Source organism: Choloepus didactylus, chromosome 2 (genome assembly GCF_015220235.1).
Source record: "Choloepus didactylus isolate mChoDid1 chromosome 2, mChoDid1.pri, whole genome shotgun sequence".
NCBI classification, from domain to species: domain Eukaryota; kingdom Metazoa; phylum Chordata; class Mammalia; order Pilosa; family Megalonychidae; genus Choloepus; species Choloepus didactylus.
This window is the reverse complement of record NC_051308.1, coordinates 195,783,659-195,809,928: the sequence shown is the minus strand read 5'-3', so window position 1 is coordinate 195,809,928 and position 26,270 is coordinate 195,783,659. Positions and strand designations below refer to the sequence as shown.

The 26,270-nt window shown below is 37.8% G+C and overlaps 1 protein-coding gene across 1 annotated transcript in view; it reads left to right on the top strand.

Annotated features, from left to right (window-relative positions):
* OSBPL9 (oxysterol binding protein like 9) overlaps window positions 1-26,270 on the top strand; it is a 200,877-nt gene that overhangs the window by 23,711 nt on the left and 150,896 nt on the right. Inside the window, 1 exon segment of the mRNA XM_037827248.1 lies at window positions 22,339-22,389. Coding sequence (XP_037683176.1) covers window positions 22,339-22,389 — 51 coding nt within the window.

Here is a 26,270-nt window from a genome sequence, read left to right as displayed (position 1 = left end):
CAATCCCTCCCTACATTGTAAGTCCCCCGTTCCTACCTTATGCTCTCATACCCATTGGAATGTTGATCCAAGCCCTTATAACCAGCTTATTCAGCCCCTCGAAGTGCAGAGTATTGTCACGTTGAGCTCTGAACCCACTGCCATTCAGAGCAGCTCCTGAATCCAGGCAAGCTTCCATTTCCTTGGAAGTGGGCCCTGAATAAAAAGTTCATGCCTTGGAACATGCCTGGCATCTTCTTTGGCCACTTGGGCAGTGACATGCATAAAATACATGATTCCTGTATACCACCCTATTGTTAATATCTTACATTGATGTGGAACATTTGTTACAATTGATAATAGCACATTTTTATAATTGTACTATTAACTGTAGTGCATGTTTTAACTTAGGGTTCACCGTGTGGTGTAGTTCCATGGCTATTTAAAAAATTCTTATTCTGTTATATGTATACTCTCACATTTCCCTTTTTAATCACATTCAGATGTATATTTCAGTGTTGTTAATTACATTCACAGTATTGTACTACCATCACCACCATCTATTGCCAAAACATTACTGTCATTCCAAATAGGAACCTTGTACATTTTAAGCCATAACTTTGCATTCTCTAGCCCCGTCCCGTTGTCTTGTAACCTGTATTGTAGATTCTGACTCTGTGAGTGTGTTTAATTATTTCAAATGATATTTGTCCTTTTGTGTCTGGCTTATTTCTTTCAACATGGGATGTTCAAGGTTCATCCATGTTGTTGCATGTATCAGGACTTCATTCCTTTTAATGGCTGAATGGTACTCCATTGTATGTATATACTACATTTTGTTTATCCATTCAGGGGTTGAAGGACACTTGGGTTACTTTCATCTTTGACTGTTGTGAATAATGCTGCTGTGAACTCAGTGTGTGAATATTTGAGTCCCTGCTTTCAATTCTTTTGGGTGTATACCTTAGTAGTGGGATTGCCTGGTCATATGGTAGTTCTATACTTAGTTTTCTGAGGAACTGCCAGACGTTTCCACAGTGGCTTTACCATTTTACGTTGCCACCAGCAATGAATGAATGTTCTTATTTCTTAACATTCCTCTCCAAAACCTGTTATTTTCTGTTTTTATTTTTATTTTATTTTATTTTTTAAAATAGTCATTCTAAAGGGTGTGAAATGGCATCTCATGGTGGTTTTGATTTGCACTTCCCTGATGGCTAATGATGTTGAGCATCTTTTCATGTACTTTCTGGCCATTTGTATATGTTCTTTGAAGAGATGTTTATTATTCAAGTCTTTTGTCCATTTCTTAATTGGGTCGTTTGTCTTTTTGGTGTTAAGTTGAAGAATTTATGTGTTCTGTATGTTAAACCTTTATCGGATATGTGGTTTGTAAATATTTTCTCCCATTGTGTTGGTGGTTGTTTTACTTTCTTGGTCAAGTCCTTTGAGGCAGAAAAGTTTTAATTTTGATGAGGTCCCATTTATCTATTTTTTAATTTGTTGCTTGTGCTTTGATTGTAAAGTCTAAGAAACCATTGCCTATCAAAAGGTCCTAAAGATGCTTCCATATGTTTTCTCTGGGAGTTTAATGGTTCTGCCTCTTATATTTAGGTCTTTAGTCCATTTTGAATTGATTTTTGTATAAGGTGTGAGATAGGGTCCTCCTTTTTTTTTTTTTTTATTTTGCAAATGGAGATCCAGTGTTCCCAGCACCATTTGTTGGAGAGAATATTCTCTCCCAATTGAGTGGTTTTTGCCCCCTCATCAAAAATAAGTTGTCCATAAATGTGAGGTTTAGTTTCTGAGCTCTCAATTCGATTCCATTGCTCTATATGTCTGTCCTTGTGCCAGTACCATGCTGTTTTGATTACTGTGGCTTTGTAATATGTTTCAGGACAAGGAAGTGTGAGTCCTCTAATTTTATTCTTCTTTTTGAAGATGGCTTTAGCTATTCAGGGCCCTTTCCCTTCTATATAAATTTGATGATTGGCTTTTCAGTTTCTTCAACGAAGGTTGTTGAAATTTTGATCTGATAAATAGCTTACTTCTAAAATATCTGAAGAACTCTCAGCTCTCAACAATAAAAAACAAACAATTGAATAATGAAATGGGAGAAAGCTGTGAATAGATGGCTCACCAAAGAGCTTATTCAGATAGCAAATAAGCACATGAAAACATGTTCATCATCATTAACTGTTAGGGAATGCAAAGTAGAATTATGATAAGATATTACTAAACCCTTATTAGAACAGCTAAAATTAAAGAAAAGTGACAAAATACCAAAAACTGGCAAGGATGTGGAGAAACTGGATTTCTTATATATTGTTGGTGGGAGTTTAAAATGGTATAGCTGCTCTGCAAAATAGCTTGGCAGTTTCTAAAAAGAGGAACATGCACTTATGACTGAGTAGTCACACCGCTGGGCACTTATTCCAGAAAAATAAAAAATGATGTTCACAAAAAATTACATGAATATTCATCACAGCTTTATTTGCAGTAGTCCCAAATTGGAAGCAACCCAATGCCTTTCAATGGATAAAAGTTAAACATCCATACCATGGAATACTGCTCAACAGTAAAAATGAAGGCACTATTGATACATAAAACAACTTGGATAGATCTCAAGGGAATTATTTTGAATAAAAGTTAACCTCAGGAGGTTACATATTGTATGTGCCGGTTTGAATGTATTATGTCCCCCAAAACAGCATTATCTTTGGTGCAGTCTTGTGTGGGCAGACATATTAGTGTTGATTAGATTGTAATTCTTTGAGTGTTTCGATGGAGATGCGACCCACCCAACTGAAGGTAATAACTCTGATTAGATAATTTCCATGGAGGTGTGGTCCTGCCCTTTCAGCATGGGCCTTGATTAGTTTACTGGAGCCCTATATAAGCTCAGACAGAAGGAGCGAGCTTGCTACTGACAAGAGGGACACTTTGAAGAACACACAGGAGCTGAGAGAGGAGCTGCAGCTTACAGAGCAACATTTTGGAGATGGCCTTTGAAAGTAGACTTCTGCTCCGGAGAAGCTAAGAGAGGACAAACGCTCCAAGAGCAACTAAGAGTGACATTTTTAAGGAGCTGCAGCCTAGAGAGGAATGTCCTGGGAGAAAGCCATTTTGAAACCAGAACTCGGGAGCAGATGCCAGCCACATGCCTTCTCAGCTAACAGAGGTTTTCCAGATGCCATTGGCCATCCTCCAGTGAAGGTACCCAATTATTGATGCCTTATCTTGTACACTTTATGGCCTTAAGACTCTAACTTTGTATCCAAATAAAATCCCTTTATAAAAGCCAATCCATTTCTGGTGTTTTGTGAAAGGCAGCATTAGCAAACAGGAACATTGTATGTTTCCATTTATACATTATTCTTGAAATGTTAAAATTATTGTGATGGAGAGTATATTAGTGGTTGCCAGGGGTTGGGGAGGATAATTGAGGGGAATTGGTGTGACCATAAAGGTTAGTACAGCAGGTCTTTGTGGTGATGGAACTGTGCTGTTTCTTGATGATGGTGTTAGTTACGCCAGTCTATACATGTGCTGAAACTGCCTAAAACTGTGTATATAAACACACACACACACTCAAATAAATCAGGGCATGTAAAACTGGTGAAATCTGAATAAGATCTGTGGATTGTATTAATGTAAATTTCTTGGTTTTGATATTGTATTATAGTTATGTAAGTTATTACCATAGGCGGAAACTGTGTTAAGGGTACACAAGACCTCCCTGTATTATTTTTGTAAATTCCTTTGAATCCATGGTTATTTTAAAATCAAAAGAAAAAAAAGAAAGAAATCTACTAGTATTTCTGAATAGCTGAAACATAAAGGGATCTTTGAAAGATACCTGAAATGACAACTTTCAATTAAAATTCTTTAGAGGCAACATTTACTTGAGCTATTATTTGAGACTGTTTTATTGTTTTCTTTTGTAAAGTGATTAATTTAACAAAGCAGGGATGGAATTGTCAGGCAGTAGCTCATTGGTTAGTCTCCTCTCCCTATCACCTTTAAAAAGCTCTCAGTATTTTTTCAATTGTATGTCCTTGCTAACAAGAGTAAAAAAAACTGTTATGTAGCAGAATACATTCTTGGGCAGGAGAGTGAATGTGTCATAATAGAAGGAGCTTTGGAATGAGACTTAACCTGCTTTTCTGTTTCTTGCCACTTAGTAAGTAGTTCTGTGACTTAATTTACTTAACTTTTTGGAGCCTGTTTACTCCTCTGTCAAATGATGTCTGTTCCAATAAATTATGAATGTTATTAATATTATGATTAGGCATATGACTTTGAGAAAGAGCACTTGTTAAAAAAAAAGTAAGTGAAGAAAAGTATAACATTTTAGTTTTATTTAACTGCTTTCATTAGTGACATCTTTTAAAAGGTATTTGTTTTTCAAAACATTTGAATGCCCTTAAATTAATTAGGCTTTTTCTTCATCTCCTATTCTGATGTTTGCCACAATTTGATATGGTGATGATGATGATGATGTATGTTTTAATCAGTTACTTACTTTAGAATCACAAGAGACTATACTTACAGCGAAGCATTTTAATTATAATACGTAAGAATATATACAGATAATACAAAAGAATGAGAAGTAGAAAGGAATTTGCCCAGTTAGTAACCCAGTCACTCCAGGCTTCAGTACTTTCCACGTAAGAGCATGCCTCAGGCTTTATGCATGGATGGGACAGTTTCATATCCTGGCTCAGGACAGCAGGGTGAGCCAAGTGACCTGCCACTTTGTTGACTCAGCACTTTTTACTTCCCTAAAATAGTGTTTGCTAACTTTGGATTGCAGCCCCTTGGTGAGGAGTACTTCTCTAAAGATTTGTGCCAGCCATGTCAATTGTTAGTCTTGTCACCTTCATAAAGTCTAATTTCATTTCAGTTTTTCTTGACATATTACTGTTTCAAAAGGAAAAAAACCGAACAACAGGCAAATGACCTTATCTAAAATTCTGCAAAATCCCACCTATGACATAAGCATGTATTTGACTACCTAATAAAAATAGTTGTTGCAACAAATTAAGGAGTAAAAGAAACCATTGCAGTCACTTTCCTCAAAAGGTAATTATGTTACTCAGAACATACTGAGGTGTCATAGTTTCTGCCTTTATTCCATCAAATATACCTAATATTATTGAGTGCCTCCTGGTTACTGAGTACTGGATGGGGTGCTCCCTAGACTTTCATTTATTTCTTATAGTGTTTCCATGGGAATAATCGTGTCTGCCTCATATTATGGGTCAGGAAACTGAGACACAAGTTAAAACATCTCTACAGCCGCATATTTAGTAAATAGAATCAGAAAACTAACATAAACCTATATGATTCCAAGGCCTGTTTCCTTTAGATTCATCTGCCTTCCATAGTTTACCTTGCCCTTTTCAAGACGTTCAGGACCCTAAAAGCTAGCGTAGTCTCCTCAACCTTGGGGCTTTGGGTCATGACCAAGTGGTCCAAATATATGTTTAAATAAAAGGTGAAGTTTTACAAAATTTTACATGAAGATATTTTTCTTTAGAAACAATTATAGTCTACATTAGAAGAACTAAAAATGAAATTAAACTTAAAAAGATAAGTATAGAATAAAATTTAACTGTAGTACTTCTTACTATTCTTTCCCATTTTCCCCTTATGACATCAAAGAAAGAAATTGCTTGTGTACTTAGTGTCAAAGTTCTCTAGTTTTACAGCTTTGCTATTGCTTCCATAACAAATTACCACAAATTTAGTGGCTTAAAACAACACACATTTTTTTGTCTTATAGTTCTGTGTTTCAGAAGTCCAGTACAGGTCTCACTGGGCCAAAATCAATGTGTTAGTCAGCAGGCTGTGTTCTTTTCTGGATGGTCTAGGGGAGAATTCATTTCCTGCTCACTCAGGTTGTTGGCCAAATCCGTTTTCTTGAGGTTGTGGAACCAGTGTCCTTGTTTTCTTACTGGCTGTAAGCTGAGGGCCTTTCCCTGTTTCTAGAGGCCAGTGCGTTCTTTGGCTCATGGCCATCTCTTCTGTCTTCAAAGCCAGCGGTGACAAGTGGAATACTTTCTCATATTGCATCTCTTGAACTCATTCTTCCATTTTAAGACTCATGTGTTTATAGTGAGTCCACCTGGATAATTCAGGATAATCTCCCCATCTCAACGTTCTTACCGTTAAATCACTGTTGCTGAGTCTCCCCTTTGCCATGTAAGGGAACATATTCCCACATTCTGCGAATTAGTGTGTGGACTTTTGGTAGGTGGGAGTCATTATTCTGCCTTCCATAGTAAAATTCTCAGAACTCTTTCTCCAAACTAGTGGAGTCAGATACATGTGTGTTCAGATCCAGATATAGTTGAGCTCTTTCATTGCAGGTGATAAAAACCCAACTCAATTGAGTTTATACAAAAAGGAATTTACTGGTTCAAGAAACCAGGAAGGGCAGTGTCTTGGTTAGGCTATAGATTCAGCTGCATTAACAGAGATCAAATTACCATGGTTTAAACAAGTCTAAGTTTATTTTTCTGTCTTATGTTCTGAGCTGATTGGCGATCTGGTAGCAGTTGGGATATGAAGAGGTAGGAACCCAGGTTTCTTCTATCTTGTTGCTTGCTATAATCTAGGATATTGTCTTCAAGTACATGGTGGAAGCTGGTTCACCACTATGTTCGGGCAGTGGAGGCAAGCAGCTTCTTCTCCTGTTTGTTTTTAATTGAGATGTTATTCACATACATACATTTCACCATTTTAAAGTATACAATTCAGTGGCTTTTAGTATATTACAAAGTTGTGCAAATATCTAATTTTGCAACATTTCATCACTTCTCCAAAATACCCTGTACCCATTAGCAGTCACTCCCCATTCCTTTCTCTCCCAGCTCCTAGCAACCATTGATCTTTCTGTCTCTATAGATCTGCCTATTTTGGACATTTCATGTAAGTGGAATTATATAATATGTTTCTTTTGTTATTGGCCTCTTTTACATAGCACAGTGTTTTCAGGGTTCATCTATGCTGTAACATGAATCAGTACTTCATTTCTTTTTATGGCTGAATAGTATGTGGATATGCCATATTTTGTGTAACTAACTATTCAGTAATTGGACATTTGGGTTATTTCCCATTTTTGACTTATGAATAATGCTGGTATGAACATTTGCATATGAGTTCTTATGTGACATATGTTTTATTTCTCTGGATTATATACTTAGGAGTGGTATTGCTGGCTCATATAGTAACCCTATGTTACTTTTTGAGGAACTGTCAGACTGTTTTACATTTCCACCAACAGTGAATGAGGATTCCAGTTTCTCCACATCCTTGCTAACGATTGTTATTGTCCTCATTTTGATTGATCATAACAATTGTGTGAGTGTGAAGGAATGTCTCATTGTGGTTTTGATTTGCATTTCCCTAATGACTAATGACATTGAGTATCTTTTCTTGTGTTTATTGGTCATTTGAGTATCTTCTTTGGAGAAATGTCTATTCAGATTCTTTGTCCATTTTTAAATTGGGTTATTTTTCTTTTTATTTTGTGTTTATGAGCTCTTTATGTATTTAGGGTACTAGACCCTTATCAAACATAAGATTTGCAAATATTTTCTCCCATTCTTTGGGTTTTCTTTTCACTCTCTTGAAAGTATCCCTTGAAGCACAAATGCTTAAAATTTTGATGAAATCCAATTTATCAGCTCTTTTCTTGTGCTTTTGGGGTCATACCTAAGAAACCATTGCCTAATCCACAGTCACAAAAGTTTACTCCTAAGAGTTTGATAGTTTTAGTTCTTACATTTAGGTCTTTGATCCATTTGGGGTTAATTTTTGTGTATGGTATGAGGTAAGGTTCAGCTTCATCCTTTTGTATATGGATATATCCACTTGTCTGAATACCATTTGTTGGAAAGACTCTTCTTTCCCATTGAATTGTCTTGGCATCCTTGTCAAAAATCAATTAACAAGGACTATATGGGCTTATATCTGTATTCTCAATTTCTTTCCATTGATTTATTTGTCTGTTTTTATGTCAGTACCACACTATTGTTATTACTTTAGCTTTGTATTAAGTTTTGAAATAGGAAAGTGTGACTCTCCAACTTTTTTTCAAGATTGTTTTGGCTATTCTGGGTTCCTTGCCTTTCCACTGAATTTTAGGATCAATTTGTGCGTAAAAGGCAGCTGGGATTTTGATAGGGATTGTGTTGAATCTGTTCATCAGTTTGGGGAGTATTGCCATTTTAACAATGTTAAATCTTCAAATCCATAAACACAAGATGTCTTTTCATTTATTTAGACTATCTTTAATTTCTCTCAATGATATTTTGTAGTTTTCAGTGTACAAGTCTGACACTTCTTTTGTTAATTTATCCCTAAGTATTTTATTCTTTAGGATGCTATTGTGAAGGGAATTATTTTCTTAATTTCTTTTCCAATTGTTTGTTGCAAGAATATAGAAATACAATTGATTTTTGTATACTGATTTTGTATTCTGCAACCTTGCTGAACTCGTTTATTCTATTCTTTTTTCCTGGGTTTCTTAGGATTTTCTACATGCAAGATTATGCCATCTGCAAGTAGAGATAGCTTTGCTTCTTCCTTTCCAATCTGGATATCTTTTATTTCTTTGCTTGCCTAATTGCTCTGGCTAGAACCTCCAGTACAATGCCAAATAGAAGTGGCAAAAGAGGACATCTTTTTCTTGTTCCTGATCTTTGTGTAAAGCTTTCAGTCTTTCACCATTGAGTATGATGTTAGCTGTGGGTATTTCATGATATCCTTTATCAAGTTGAGGAAGTTCCCTCTTATTCCTAGTTTGTTGAATTATCATGAAAGAATGTTGGATTTTGTCAAATATTTTTTCTGTGTCTATTGAGATAATTATGTCTTTTGTCCTTTATTTCATCGATATAATGTATTACATTGATTTTCATATGAATCCAGCCTTGCATTCCTGGGATAAGTTCCACATGATCATGGTTTATAATCCTTTTTATATGTTGCTGGGTTCAGATTGCTAGTAATTTTACCTTTCAAATAAAGATTCTATGACTCAATTTTTTTTAAGATTAGAGCAGTTGTAGGCTTACAGAAAAGTCATGCAGAAAGTAGAGTTCCCATTACCCTCTTCCCCCATTTTTCTTATAATTAACATTTTGCATTAGTGTGGTACCTTTGTTACAAATGATGAGACAATATTATAACTGTATTATTAACTATAGTCCATAGTTTACATTAGGGTTTACTCTTTGTGCTATACAGGTTTGTGGCTTTTTAAAAATATTTTATTCTAGTAACATATATAAAGCCTAAAATTTCCCATCTTTACCACTTTCAAGTGTGATAGTATATGGTTGAGGATTTTAGCATGAATATTCTTAACAGAATATGTTGTGATATCTTTGTCTTGTTTTGATATCAGAATAATACTGAACTCATATAATAAGTAGAGCATGTTCTTTCCTCTTCTATTTTTTTGGAAGAGTTTATGAAGGATTGGTTTTTAATCTTCTTTAAATGTTTGGTGGACTTCACCAATGAAGCCATCTGGGCCTGGGCTTTTTGTGTATGTGCATGCAGTTTTTTGATTACTAATTCAATCTCTTTACTTGTTATAGTTCTATTCAGATTTTCTGTTTCTTCATGAGTCAGCTTTGACAGTTTGTGTCTTTCTAGGAATTTGTCTACTTCCTTCTAGATTATCTAATTTGTTGGCATACACTTGTTCATTGTGTTCCCTTATAATTCTTTTTATTTCTGTAAAGTGGGTAGTAATTCCCTTCTTTCATTTCTGATTTTAGTAATTTGAGTCCTCTTTTTTCTTGGTTATTGTAGCTAAAGCTTTGTCAATTTCGTTCGTCTTTTCAAAGAACCAGTTTTTGGTTTTGTTGATTTTTCTCTATTGTTTTTCTATTTTCTATTTCATCTACTTCTGCTCTAATCTTGATTATGTCCTTCTGTCTGTTTGCTTTGGGTTTAATTGCTCTACTTTGTTTTCTTAATGGGAAGGTTAGATTACTGATTTGAGATCTTCATTATTTTTTGATATAGGCTTTTACAGCTATAAATTTGCCCCTAAGAACTGATTTCACTGTATTCCATAAGGTTTTTTAACGCAATTTTATTGAGATATATTCACACACCATACAATCCATCCAAAGTATACAATCAGTGGTTCACAGTATCATCACATATTTGTGTATTCATTACCATGATCATTTTGAGAACATTAGCATTACTCCAGAAAAAAGAAATAAAAGGAAAAATGAAGACCCCAAACATCCTTTACCTGTCTCTCTCATTGACTACTAGTATTGTACTCTACCCAATTTTAAGACTTTCAATAGAGGTGGATTAACTAAGACAGTGTAGTATTGTCAGAGATAGATATATAGATCAGTGGAACAGAACAAAACATCCAGAAGTAGATCCATACAAACACAGGCAACTGACATTTTTGTTTATTTTTTGTTTTGTTTTGTTATATTGTTATACAATCATTATCAAACATCAAGGCTACTGGATTACAGTTCAACAACTTCAGATATTTCCTTTTAGCTATTCTAAAACACTAGACAGAAAAAAGAAATATCTATATAATGAGTCAGTAATCACATTCATTTGTTACATCCTGATTTCTCAGTTACACCTCTTCTTCTCATTTGATCTTCTCTCAGTCTTCAAGGATTTCTCGGCAATGACCATTTTAACTTCTTTGTGCTGGAAGGGGGTGTTGACCTTGTTTATGGGGTAGGAGAAATTCCATAAGTTTTTGTATTTTTAAAAAAATTCATCTCAAAGTATTTCCTCCTTTCCCTTGTGATTTCTTTTTTGACTTATTGGTTATTTAGGAGTGTGATGTTTAATTTCCACATATTTGTGAATTTCTCAAATTTCCTTTTGTTATTGATTTTAATTTTATTCCATTATGATCAGCGAACACACTTCATAGTATTTTCATTCTTTTAAATTTATTGAAACTTGTTTTATGGCTAACATGTGATCTGTATTGGAGAATGTTCAATGTGCACTTGAGAAGAATGTGTATTCAAGCAGTTTCCTTTTGTAACACAATCTAGAAGTTGTACACATTGATTCCTTTCACAGCCCACCGGCATTATGTAGATATATGGCCTACACCTAGTTGTAAGGGAGGCTCAAAATACAGTATCTAGCAGGGGAGCCATGTGTTCAGTTAAAACTTGGAAGTGAAGGTTGTTATTACTGAAAGGAAAAAGAGGGGAACAGATACTGGGAGACAGTTAGTCATCGGTAGCGTTTTACTGTCTTTGTGGTACTAGTATTCATCAAAAAGAACCTGATATTTGGTGTATGGCATTGGCTTAGGCAGGTTTGCTTCAGACCGGGATATAGCTGAAGATAATATGCAGCCAGTACTCTTTTCTCTCCTCTCTGCTTCACTCTCTGTGTAGGTTTTACTCATTGCTTTCTCCATGTGACTCCTGGTAGCTGTTACCTCATAGCTTCCCTTAGTCCCAGGTGAAAAATATCCCTGGGAAAGCATCCTGCTTTGTGAGGTAGTGGGTACTGTGATTGGCCAGCTTGATCATATCACCACCCGTGCAGCACTTAACTGTGTCTGGGGACTTAGTCACATACCAGCTTCCTTTAGCTCCACGTTAGAGCCGAGTCGTGGGCGGAAGAGGGGGAGGGCCCTGTGCCACTGCAGAAAGGAGGATTCTAAGCTAGCAGAGCACAGATAAATCACCGAGGGGGTGATTTGCATGGTGGCCATATTGTGCCTGTTTTGTCAAACTGCTATGGTTTACATGTGTAACTTTGGGTAATTACTTCATCTTCTTAGTATTGCTTTCATTGATAATACATGAATATTTTTTACCTTGCAAGGTTTTGTGAAGTTTACTGTATATAAAGTGCCTGTCACATAGAGGGCATCACTAAGTGAGAATCTGCTGCTTTTGCTGCTGTTGCTTATAGGGTCACCATCCTCCTTTTTCCCAGGTCTCCATATTTAACAGTGTTATTTTTCCAAAACACACCTTTGAGAATGCTATTGTCCTCCTTGTAAACATTCATTAGCTCTCCATTAATTATCGAATAGAGTTGAGTTACCTTAACTACTCAACATTTTTTGCTGGCCCTTCATTATCTGGTCCCTAAAGCCCCTTTTCAGGCTCCTCTCTCTGTCTATTTCTGTCTGCACTTTCCTTCTGTAAAAACTTCATGTGTATAATTTTCTGCATCTGTGTCTTTGTTGATGTGCTCTTGGCTTGGAATGCCCTCTTTTTCCTACTTTCCTTCTCTTATCAGATCATTCACTTTTTTGGTTAAGTCCCAGATTGAAACTTGAAACCTGATCACTTTGGTATTGTCTTCCCTGTTTTTTTTCCATGTCAGGGAACCTTTTATCGACTACAGCACTTTTAGACTGTATTCATGTAACATTTATTTTTGCCCCAGATTACAATTATTTACATGCTAGTCTTCTTTTTTTTGCATTTCTCAATAGTCTGTGCCAATTATCTTGTAGAATGTCCATATTCTGGATTTGTCTGATTGTTTTCTAGTGTATTTGCTTTAATTATTTTCGGTTATCTCTTTAAATTTTTTTTTGACATATAACATTAATAGTATCATCATTGGTGCCTGTCTTGCCCTTTTCCTATTTACCATAATTTTACTTAAGAATTGTGTTATGGTAGAAGAATATCAAGGAAAAATGTTTTGACTCTTACCTTGTTTGAGTTGACTTTGTATTCTAACTGTCATCAGGTATTTTTTTTTTTAATTTATTTTTATTATGGAAACATATATGTTTTAGTTTCTTAGGCTGCTCAAAGCAAATACATGGAATGGGTCAGGTTAAATGATGGGAATTTATTTGCTCATGGTTTGAGGCCAGGAGACTGTCCCAAATAAGGCATTTTCATGGTGATGCTTTCTACCTGAAGATGGGCTGCTGGTGATCCTGGTCTCCTCTGTCACATGGCAAAGCACATGGTGATGTCTGCTGGTCTCTCTCTTTTCTTCTGAGTTTCATTGATTTCAGCTTCTTGCTTCCATGGCTTTCTCTCATGTCTGTATTCATTCCCTTTATAAAGAACTCCAATATGACCCATGCTGGTTAAGATGGGTCACACATTAAATGAAGTAGCATCATCAAAAAGTCCCACTTACAATGGTTTTACAACCATGGGAATGAATTAAATTTAAAAAACGTGTTCCTGGGGTACATACAGCTTCAAACCACCACAATATATATAACATAAATTTTCCTATTTTAACAATTTTTTGAGTGTACAGTCAATGGCTTTACTTATATATACATTGTGCTACCATTACCACCATCCATTACCAAGACTTTTTCATAACTCCAAACAAGTTTTATACCCCTTAAGCAATAACTCCCCATTCCTCCTCCCCCCATCCCCTTGGTAACCTCCAATCTACTTTCTGTCTTTATGAATTTGCTTATTCTACATATTACAAGTGGAATCATACAGTATTTGTCCTTTTGTGTCTGGCTTATTTCCCTTAGCATAAAGACTTCAAGGTTCATCCATGTTGTGGCATGTATCAGTACTTCATTCCTTTTTATGCTGAATAATGTTCCATTGTGTATATATACCACTTTTGTTTATCTATTCATGTGTTAAAGGACAGTTGGATTGTGTCCACCTTTTGACTACTGCAAGTACTGCTGGGGTGAACTTTGGTGTACAAGTATCTGCTTGTGTCTCTGCTTTTCATTCTTTGGATTATATTAAGTATACATCAAAGGGTAGGATTGCTGGGTCATACAGTAATTTTATGTTTACCTTATTGAGAAACCACTTAATTGTTTTCCACAGTGGCTGCGTCATATTATATTTCCACCAGTAAGGCACAAGAGTTCCAATTTTTCCATATCCTCATCAACACTTGTTATTATTTTTTTTAATAGTCATTTTAGCGGGTGTGAAGTGGTATCTTATTGTGGGTTTGATTTGCATTTCCCTAATGGCTAATGTCATCATTTAGTTTTGAACCTAATTATTATCTTTGTCTGTTGCCTTGACACTTTTGGTGGGAAGGTAAGTATAGGGTACAGAAAAAGGCCATTAAGTGCTTAGGGAATATTTTTTGTTAACAGTGGTTTCTCTAACTCTGTTGTTAGTAAAGATCTCTTTTCAACTCTGTTTGGTATTCAGAATTTTTTTTCTAAAATGTGTGAGTCTGTTTTATTATACTTTTTTTTTTCATCACCATAACTCACATTTATTTGTTTTGTTTTTTTCATTTTTATTGAGATTGTTCAGATAACATACAATTATCCAAAGATCCAAAGTGTACAATCACTTGCCCCTGGGCACCCTCATACAGCTGTGCATCCATCACACTTAATTTTTGTTCAGTTTTTAGAAACTTTTCATTACTCCAGACAAGAAATAAAGTGAAAGATGAAAAAAGAAAAAAAGAAAAGGAAACTCTAACCCTCCCCTATCCCTAACCAACCCCCCTCAATTGTTGACTCGTAGTATTGATATAGTACATTTGTTACTGTTTATGAAAAAATGCTGAAATACTACTAACTGTAGTATATAGTTTATAATAGGTATATAGTTCTTCCCTATATGCCCCTCTATTATTAACTTCTAATTGTATTGTCATACATTTGTTCTGGTTCATGGAAGCGATTTCTAGTACTTGTACAGTTGATCATGGACATTGCCCACCATAGGATTCAGTTTTATGCATTCGCATCTTTTGACCTCCAACTTTCCTTCTGGTGACATATATGACTCTGAACTTCCCCTTTGCACCTCATTCACGCACCATTCGGCTCTGTTAGTTATTCTCACGTCTTGCTACCAACACCCCTGTTCATTTCCAAACATTTCAGTTCATCCTGATTGAACATTCTGCTCATACTAAGCAACCACTCCCCATTCCTAAGCCTCGTCCTATACCTTGGTACCTTATATTTCATGTCTATGAGTTTACATATTATATTTAGTTCCTATCAGTGAGACCCTGCAATAATTGTCCTTATGTGTCTGGCTTATTTCACTCAGTATATTGCCCTCGAGGTTTTGTCATCAACCCATTTTTTTTTTAATATGGTTTTGTTCACTCACCATACATTCCATCCCAAGTAAATAATCGATGGTTCTCTGCATGGTCATACATTTATGTGTTCACCACCTTCACCACTATCTATATAAGGGCATCTACATTTCTTCCACAAGGCAGGAGGGAGAGTCAAAGAAGGTAGAGAGCCAAAAGAAAGAGGGAAAAAAAAATGAAAGCTAGGAAGCAGCAAAAGGAAAAATAACCTTAAATCAAAGTAGAATAAAGAATCAGACAATACCACCAATGTCAAGTGTTTAACATGCCTCCCCTATCCCCCCCTCTTATCTGCATTTACTTTGAGATATCACCTTTGTTACATTAAAGGAAGCATAATACAATGATTCTATTAATTACAGTCTCTAGTTTATGCTGAATGCATCCCTCCCCCAATGCCTCCCCATTTTTAACACCTTGCAAGGTTGACATTTGCTTGTTCTCCCTCGTAAAAGAACTTATTTGTACATTTTATCACAATTGTTGAATACTCTAGATTTCACCAAGTTACACAGTCCCAGTCGTTATCTTTCCTCCTTTCTTGTGGTGTCTCACATGCTCCCCACCTTCCTCTCTGAACCGTATTCATAGTTACCTTTGTTCAGTGTACTTACATTGTTGTGCTACCATCTCCCAAAATTGTGTTCCAAACCACGCACTCCTGTCTTCTATCACCCTGTAGTGCTCCCTTTAGTATTTCCTGTAGGACAGGTGTCTTGTTCACAAAGTCTCTCATTGTCTGTTTGTCAGAAAATATTTTGAGCTCTCCCTCATATTTGAAGGACAGCTTTGCTGGATATAGGATTCTTGGTTGGCGGTTTTTCTCTTTCAGTATCTTAAATATATCACACCACTTCCTTCTTGCCTCCATGGTTTCTGCTGAGAGATCCGCACATAGTCTTATTAAGCTTCCTTTGTATGTAATGGATCACTTTTCTCTTGCTGCTTTCAGGATTCTCTCTTTGTCTTTGACATTTGATAATCTGATTATTAAGTGTCTTGGCGTAGGCCTATTCATATCTCTTCTGTTTGGATTACGCTGCGCTTCTTGGATCTGTAATTTTAAGTCTTTCGTAAGAGATGGGAAATTTTCATTAATTATTTCCTCTATTATTGCTTCTGCCCCCTTTCCCTTCTCTTCTCCTTCTGGGACACCAATGATACGTACATCATTGTACTTTGTTTCATCCTTGAGTTCCCAGAGACGTTGCTCATATTTTTCCATTCTTTTCTCCATCTGCTCCTTTGTGTGTAGGCTTTCAGGTGTTTTGTTCTCCAGTTCTTGAGTGTTTTCTTCTGCCTCTTGAGATCTGCTGTTGGATGTTTGCATTGTGTCTTTCATCTCCTGTGTTGCGCCCTTCATTTCCATAGATTCTGCTAGTTGTTTTTTTGAACTTTTGATTTCTGCCGTATATATGCCCAGTGTTTCCTTTACAGCCTCTATCTCTTTTGCAATGTCTTCTCTAAACTTTTTGAATTGATTTAGCATTAGTTGTTTAAATTCCTGTATCTCAGTTGAAGTGTACGTTTGTTCCTTTGACTGGGCCATAACTCTGTTTTTCTTAGTGTAGGTTGTAATTTTCTGTTGTCTAGGCATGGTTTCCTTGGTTATCCAACTCAGGTTTTCCCAGACCAGAACAGGCTCAGGTCCCAGAGGGAAGAAATATTCAGTATCTGGTTTCCCTGAGGGTGTGTCTTAGAAAATTGCTCCACCCTTTGATGCCTCAGGTCACTGTGCTTTTCTGCCCAGCAGGTGATGCCTGTTAGCCTATAATTCTTGACTGGTGTGAGGAGGTATGGCTGTGTTCCCCCAGGCTCTGGGGTCTGGTTCTGAATGGAAAGGGCCCCACCCCTTTCCTCCTAGAGAAGAGAGACCCCAAGGTGGAGGTCATTAGCATTTCAGTGGTCTCACTCTCTGCTTGTGCTGTCTCCACCCTTCCCCGAGTCACAGCCCTGGAAACTGAAAATGACTGGGGCTTTCTCCACTGAGCCGAAAAAGAAACAGATAGTCCCCTTCAGACCCAGTCCAAGGCGACCCTCCAGCTCTCCAAGGTCAGTTGTCACCCAAAGCCTCTTTCTGTTTTTTTTGGGGATGCGTACCTGTAGTGAGCAGCTCACACTTGCTACTTAAAACCCCAGTTGGAGCTCAGCTGAGCTATATTCGCTTGCTGGGAGAGAGCTTCTCTCTGGCACCACGAGGCTTTGCAGGTTGGGCTGTGGGGGAGGGGGTCTCACAACTTTGTTCTCCAGGTTTTACTTACAGATTTTATGCTGTGTTCTCGGACATTCCTCCCAATTTAGGTTGGTGTATGATGAGTGGATGGTCTTGTTTGTCCCCCTGCAGTTATTCTGGATTATTTACTAGTTGTTTCTGGTTTTTTGTAGTTGTTCAGCGAGACTACTTAGCTTCCACTCCTGTCTATGCCGCCATCTTGCCCCGCCTCTCTGTTTTATTATACTTTTAAGTAGAATAAAAAGAGGACTCTCTTCAGTACCTCAGAGTAAACATTTCTGAACATGACTTTCTGTGGCTCAGGACTTTGGATGTAGGGTCTCCATGGTTTAAAATGGGGCAGCTTTCTTTTAAAACATAATCCTAGGAGAACCTAAGATGACAGCTAGGAGAGACAGGGCAAAAATACTATATAGAGGCCAGAAAGTGACCCAGAACACCAGTTCCAGTGATGCACCAGCTGGACAAAGTCTGCTAAATCCACAGGGAATGTGCACTTGGTGAAACCAGGAGTCTGCGTTCTGAAACGAGTGAGTGAGCCTGCTGAATGTCCGGTAGCCACCTGCAGTGTGGGGAAACTGTGGGTTGGTGTTTGGAGGCAGACTAGTTCTTTTTTAAAAAACCCCAAAAGCAGCTGCAGATACGGCAGCGAGAACCACACAGTGAAGCATGGCAGGAAAGGGCTGTGCGAACACTTCAATATCTGGCATGGAAGATAGCCTTTTGTGCACACGCTGCTAGTTGTCTCAGAGTGAGGAACGCAGAGGTGAGCCAAAAGGGGAAGAAAACCACGCCCCTTGCAGCCATCTTCCCGGTGGGTGGGGAACGCTCCTGCCCAGCACTGGACCCACAGCTCAGAGCCACGCCAAGGGATCCAGTGTGATGGTAAGTGTTTCTGGCAACACCGCGCACACACCACACTTTCGGGCATGGACAATAGCCTTTTGCGCACCCACAGCTAATTGTCCCGGAGCTGGGAAGGTAGAGCTGTGTGAAAAGGGAGAAATTAACATACCACATTCAGCTATCTTTACATCAGGCTGGGAACGCCCCTGTCCGGCCCAGCGGCCCAGGGCTTCCCTTGAAGGAAGGTGCACACTTGTGACGTAGCACAACCTTCCCTCAGCAAAGGCCCTAGAAGGGCACAGCTGGTAAGAGTAACCCACCTGGAAATTCCAGGGACCCTACACCAATACCAAAGACTTGTGGGTCAGCAGCAGAGACAATCTGTGGTGAGACTGAAATGAAGGTTTAGACTTTTGCAACAACCTTAAATCTCCAGGAACACCTGGGAGGTTTGTTTTTTAAAGCTGCCCTCCCTCCCTAACTGCTCAGACACATGCCCCACATTCAGGGCGGACAGCACCAATGACACACCCAAACTTGGTGCACCAGTTGGACCCCACAAGAACCAGACCCTCACACACCACAAAGACAAAGTTGGGGAGAACTGACTTGAGAGGAATAGGTGACTCGCAGATGCCATCTGCTGGTTAGTTAGAGAAAGTGTGCACCACCAAGCTGTAGATCTGACAAATTAGAGATTGGCGTCTGAATAATCGTTCATATCCTAAAAGAACCCTATCAAGTAAAGGAAATGCCAAGAGGCCAAAAACAACAGAAAATTTTAAAGCATATGAAAAAACCAGACAATATGGACAACCCAAACCCAAACACCCAAATCAAAAGATCAGAGGAGACACAGTACTTGGAGCAATTAATCAAAGAACTAAAGACAAAACAATGAGACCATGGCACAGGATATAAAGGACATGAAGAAGAGCATGGTGCAGGATATAAAGGACATAAAGAAGACTCTAGAAGAGCATAAAGAAGACATTGCAAGATTAAATAAAAAAATAGATCTTATGGTAATAAAAGAAACTATTGACCAAATTAAAAAGATTCTGGATACTCATAGTACAAGACTAGAGGAAGCTGAACAATGACTCAGCGACCTCGAGAACCACAGAACAGAAAATGAAAGAACAAAAGAAAGAATGGGGGAAAAAATAAAAAAAATCAAAATGGACCTCAGGGATATGATAGATAAAATAAAACATCCCAATATAAGACTCATTGGTGTCCCAGAAGGGGAAGAGAAGGGTAAAGGTCTAGAAAGTCTGTTCAAAGAAATTGTTGGGGAAAACTTCCCAAACCTTCTACACAATATAAATACACAAAGCATAAATGCCCAGTGAACTCCAAATAGAATAATTCCAAATAAACCCACTCCAAGACATATTCTGATCAGACTGTCAAATACTGAAGAGAAGGAGCAAGTTCTGAAAGCAGCAAGAGAAAAGCAATTCACCACATACAAAGGAAACAACGTAAGACTAAATAGTGACTACTCAGCAGCCACCATGGAGGTGAGAAGGCAGTGGCATGACATATTTAAAATTCTGAGTGAGAACAATTTCCAACCAAGAATACTTTATCCAGCAAAACTCTCCTTCAGATTTCGAGGGAGAGCTTAAATTTTTCACAGACAAACAAATGCTGAGAGATTTTGCCAATAAAAGACCTGCCCTACTTCAGATACTAAAGGGAGCCCTACAGACAGAGAAGCAAAGAAAGGAGAGAGAGAGATAGAAAAATTTAACAGACATATATAGAACATTACATACCAAATCACCAGGACACACGTTCTTCTCTAGTGATCACAGAACTTTCTCCAGAATAGACCATAGGCTGGGACATAAAAGAAGCCTCAATAAATTTAAAAAAATTGAAATTATTCAGAACACTTTCTGTGACCACAGTGGGATACAGATAGAAGTCAGTAATCATCAGAGACTCAGAAAATTCACCAACACCTGGAGGTTAAAAATGAGGGGGAGATGAAAACATTCCCAGATAATCTAAAGCTGAGGGACTTCATCACTGGTAGATCAGTCCTATAAGAAATGCTAAAGGGAATTGTACAGGCTGAAAAGAAGGGGCACTAAACAATTGACTGAAACCACATGAAGAAATAAAGATTTCCGGTAAAGATCACATGGTAAATATAAATACCAATACTACTGTATTTTTGATTTGTAACTCCACTATTTACTTCCTACAGGATCTAAAATACATGAAGTGTAATGATAAATCAGTGGTTTTGGATTCAATGTAGAATATGTGATTTTTGACATGAACTACATAAAGATGGGGGAATGCAGAAGTATAGGAACATAGTTTATGTGTCCTATTGAAGTTAAGTTGGTATCAAAGAAAACAAGATTGTTATAGATTAAGATGTTAAATTTAAGCCCCACGGTAAACACAAAGAAAGTATCAGAGAATGTGACCATAGAGATGAAAAGTAGAGTATGGGTTACGAGAATTGGGGGAAGGGGCAATGGGGAGTTAATAAGAAATGAGTGTAGGGTTTCTGTTTGGGGTGAAGGAAAATTTCTAGTAATGGTTGGTGGGAAGTTGATGGCATTGCAACATTATGAATGTGATTAATCCCACTAAATGGAATGCTTGGGAGGGGTTGGAATGGGAAGATGTATGCTGTATATATGTTTCCACAATTGAAAAAAAAAGACAGTCAACAGTCTGAATAGATAATGACAATTAAGTGCCATAGATGATCCTGGATGAGATCTAAGAATAGAGGAGAAAAGGCTCAAAAGGACACAATTGGGACAGAAGAAAAAATGAAATATAGAAAGTAAGCTTTATATCAATGTTAAATTTCTTGAACTTCTTAACTACACTTAATGTGATTACATAAATGAATATTCTTGTTCATAGGAAATGTATATGTGAATTATATTATTTGTTCAAGGATCTGTGCAGCTTGCTCTCATGTGTTCAGAAGAGAGCAATAGATGATGGAAGACAGGGAGGGAAAGAAAGAAATGATAAAATGACAAAATATTAAAGTTGGTAGATTGGGGTATCAGTGGAGGGTGTTGGGGTATGCTGGAGTTCTGTGTATGGGGTTTGTATTATTTTTGCAACTGTTACTGTAAGTTTGAATATTTCAAAATAAAAATTAAAAAAAAAAAAAAACAGAAAAAAACATAATCCTAAGATATCAGCTTGTTTTGCTTCTTTCTCCCATAGGTAGAGTACAGAAAAATACAAGTTGGTGAAGTATCAAATAGTCTTAAACTTTGATTATTTGAGTTTTCCTTAATTTATAACAGGTGACTAATTTAATTTTAGGAATATTTACTGAATGTCAACTTAGTGCTTAGTGTACAGAGCAGATCCTTTACTGGGCTCACTCAGTACAGGAGACATACAGGGTAAGCTGTATTCCATCAGTAAATACTTTTTTGAGCATCTAATGTGTCAGACACTGTTCTGAGGCATAAGCTATCAAGAATAAATCAGACACAATTCCTACCCTCCATGGAACATGCAGTCTCATGGGTGAGTCAGATAAGTAAACCAGCCATTATGGAACACGGCTGGTGCATGCTATGCAGAGGAACACACCAGAGACTCTGGGCGGTCAGGGATGGAAATCCAAGTCAGATGCAGGTGGCATCTGATGAGTGACAGCAAGGCAGAAAATTAGGGTCAAGGGTATTCCAAGCTGAGGAACATTGGGTGGGAAACCACAGAGGCAAAAAAATGTTGTGAACCATTGGGGGAATTGCAGAGTTAAAGCTAACATATTGTTTCTCAAAGGTGGTCCTCTGTCTACCTGTGTAAGAATCATCTGGGAGTGAGTCTTAAACCCCAGGTGTAAGTGTAAGATTCTTGGCCTTCCAGGTGATTCTTAAATTCACTGAAATTTGAAGTACATTGGACTAGAGTTAAGAGGCATAAAGGAGGAACGAAAGTTACAGTTAATGTATGCTGCATAAAATGTACGAATACAGTTCTATGATTAAGTTTATTTGTATAGACTGTAAAACATTTTCATTTGAAATCTGTTAATTCCCCTATCCTAAGTGGTTATTTTGGGGGAAAGAGGGTGGGGGAAAAGAAAGGAATATTACTGTAAATCTTGTCTCTTTTCCCCCAAATGGTTGTAAAAAATTTTGTCAATCTATTAACCTTTTATTCATTGAATATTTTTGTTTTTCTTTTAGTCCAAGGACAAAATGATGAGAGGCTCTCGCAGAGGATGTGTTAGACTCAGAGTGAGTATTTATTCATTTCTATGAATATTGATTTGACAGAAAGAAAAAAAATTATATTTTGATGGAATCATGGAAATCTAAATTTAATTTAGCTTTCTTACTTAATTATTGAGACAGGCGACTAAGGCACAGAGAGGAAAATTGTTTTCCCCAAGGTACCTGTTAGTGCCAGAACCAGGGCTAGAACTCAGTTCTTTGGGCCCATGATTTAATGTTGCATCCCTGACTTAATGTAGCTACTACTAATCTTTTTTTTTTTTTTTTTTTTTTTTAAATCTTCATTTTATTCAGATATATTCACATACCACGCAGTCATACAAAACAAATTGTACTTTCGATTGTTTACAGTACCATTACATAGTTGTACATTCATCACCTAAATCAATCCCTGACACCTTCATTAGCACCCACACAAAAATAACAAGAATAATAATTAGAGTGAAAAAGAGCAATTGAAGTAAAAAAGAACACTGGGTACCTTTGTCTGTTTGTTTCCTTCCCCTACTTTTCTACACATCCATCCATAAACTAGACAAAGTGGAGTTTGGTCCTTATGGCTTTCCCAATCCCATTGTCACCCCTCATAAGCTACATTTTTATACAACTGTCTTCGAGATTCATGGGTTCTGGGTTGTAGTTTAATAGTTTCAGGTATCCACCACCAGCTACCCCAATTCTTTAGAACCTAAAAAAGGTTGTCTAAAGTGTGCGTAAGAGTGCCCACCAGAGTGATCTCTCGGCTCGTTTTGGAATCTCTCTGCCACTGAAGCTTATTTCATTTCCTTTCACATCCCCCTTTTGGTCAAGAAGATGTTCTCCATCCCACGATGCCGGGTCTACATTCCTCCCCGGGAGTCATATTCCACGTTGCCAGGGAGATTCACTTCCCTGGGTGTCTGATCCCACGTAGGGGGGAGGGCAGTGATTTCACCTTTCAAGTTGGCTTAGCCAGAGAGAGAGGGCCACATCTGAGCAACAAAGAGGCATTCAGGAGGAGACTCTTAGACACAAATACAGGGAGGCCTAGCCTCTCCTTTGCAGCAACCGTCTTCCCAAGGGTAAAACCTACGGTAGAGGGCTCAACCCATCAAACCACCAGTCCTCTATGTCTGTGGTCATGTTAGCAACCATGGAGGTGGGGTAGGCGAATACCCCTGCATTCTCCACAGGCTCCTCAAGGGGGCACTACATCTTTTTTTTTTTTTTTTTTTTTCCTTGTTTGTCTTTTTTCTTTTTTTTAACTTTCCCTTCTTTTTTCAAATCAACTGTATGAAAAAAAAAGTTAAAAAGAAAACAAACATACAATAAAAGAACATTTCAAAGAGACCATAGCAAGGGAGTAAGAAAAAGACAACTAACCTAAGATAACTGCTTAACTTCCAACATGTTCCTACTTTACCCCAAGAAAGTTACATGATATAGCAACATTTCAGTGAACTTGTTCCTACTACATCCATCAGAAATTAACAGACCATAGTCATTTCTGGGCATCCCCAGAACGTTAAATAGCTTATCTGTTCTTCTTGGATTATTGTTCCCCCTTCCTTAATTGCTCTCTACTGCTAGTTCCCCTACATTCTACATTATAAACCATTTGTTTTACATTTTTCAAAGTTCACATTAGTGGTAGCATATAATATTTCTCTTTTTGTGCCTGGCTTATTTCGCTCAGCATTATGTCTTCAAGGTTCATCCATGTTGTCATATGTTTCACCAGATCGTTCCTTCTTACTGCCGCGTAGTATTCCATCGTGTGTATATACCACATTTTATTTATCCACTCATCTGTTGAAGGACATTTGGGTTGTTTCCATCTCTTGGCAATTGTGAATAATGCTGCTATGAACATTGGCGTGCAGATATCTGTTCGTGTCACTGCTTTCCGATCTTCCGGGTATATACCGAGAAGTGCAATCGCTGGATCGAATGGTAACTCTATATCTAGTTTTCTAAGGAACTGCCAGACTGACTTCCAGAGTGGCTGAACCATTATACAGTCCCACCAACAATGAATAAGAGTTCCAATTTCTCCACATCCCCTCCAGCATTTGTAGTTTCCTGTTTGTTTAATGGCAGCCATTCTAACCGGTGTTAGATGGTATCTCATTGTGGTCTTAATTTGCATCTCTCTAATAGCTAGTGAAGCTGAACATTTTTTCATGTGTTTCTTGGCCATTTGTATTTCCTCTTCAGAGAACTGTCTTTTCATATCTTTTGCCCATTTTATAATTGGGCTGTCTGTACTATTGTCATTGAGTTGTAGGATTTCTTTGTATATGCAAGATATCAGTCTTTTGTCAGATACATGGTTTCCAAAAATTTTTTCCCATTGAGTTGGCTGCCTCTTTACCTTTTTGAGAAATTCCTTTGAGGTGCAGAAACTTCTAAGCTTGAGGAGTTCCCATTTATCTATTTTCTCTTTTGTTGCTTGTGCTTTGGGTGTAAAGTCTAGGAAGTGGCCTCCTAATACAAGGTCTTGAAGATGTTTTCCTACATTATCTTCTAGGAGTTTAATGGTACTTTCTTTTATATTGAGATCTTTGGTCCATTTTGAATTAATTTTTGTGTAGGGGGTGAGGTAGGGGTCCTCTTTCATTCTTTTGGATATGGATATCCAACTCTCCCAGCCCCATTTGTTGAAAAGACCATTATGGCTCAGTTCGGTGACTTTGGGGGCCTTATCAAAGATCAGTCGGCCATAGATCTGAGGGTCTATCTCTGAATTCTCAATTCGATTCCATTGATCTATATGTCTATCTTTGTGCCAGTACCATGCTGTTTTGGCAACTGTGGCTTTATAATAAGCTTCAAAGTCAGGGAGTGTAAGTCCTCCCACTTCGTTTTTCTTTTTTAGAGTGTCTTTAGCAATTCGAGGCATCTTCCCTTTCCAAATAAATTTGATAACTAGCTTTTCCAAGTCTGCAAAGTAGGTTGTTGGAATTTTGATTGGGATTGCATTGAATCTGTAGATGAGTTTGGGTAGAATTGACATCTTAATGACATTTAGCCTTCCTATCCATGAACATGGAATATTTTTCCATCTTTTAAGGTCCCCTTCTATTTCTTTTAGTAGAGTTATGTAGTTTTCTTTGTATAGGTCTTTTACATCTTTGGTTAAGTTTATTCCTAGGTACTTGATTTTTTTAGTTGGTATTGAAAATGGTATCTTTTTCTTGAGTGTCTCTTCAGTTTGTTCATTTCTAGCATATAGAAACATTACTGACTTATGTACATTAATCTTGTATCCCGCTACTTTGCTAAATTTGTTTATTAGCTCTAGTAGGTGTATCGTTGATTTCTCAGTCGGGGAGGGGGGGTGGCCCTAACAATCAAATCTCCCTGATGATCCTAGAGTTTTAAAGCTACTGCAATAGTCTAATCCTTCAGTTCAGTCCTGCCACAGTTTGTCTCTGCCACTGACCCACAAGTCTTTGGTATTGGCGTATGGCTCCTGAGACTTGCAAGTGGGCCCCTCTTCCAGGCTGTGCACCCCGGGTCCTCTGTTGAGGGATGACTGTGCTATGTCACAGGTGAGTGCCGTCCCCCCAGGGCAGTTCTGGGCTGCTGGGCTGTGTAGGGAGGCTCCCAGTCTGCTCAAATGATGGCTGAATGGGGCTTTGTTAATTCACACTCCTCCACCTTCCCAGCTCTGGGACATTCAGCTGAGGTTGCAGGGAAGGCTAATGTCCACGCCCAGTTTTGTGGTGTGTGCCTGTTATTTGAAGCACTTCCGTCACACTGGGTTGTCTGGGGCAGCTCTGGGCTATGGGGCTGGCGATGGGCAGGAGTGTTTCCTGTCCACCAGGATGGTGGCTGTGAGCGGACACCCCCCTTTTCTTGGGAAGTTGTGTTGTTTAGTGAATTTTCTCAGCCACTGGATT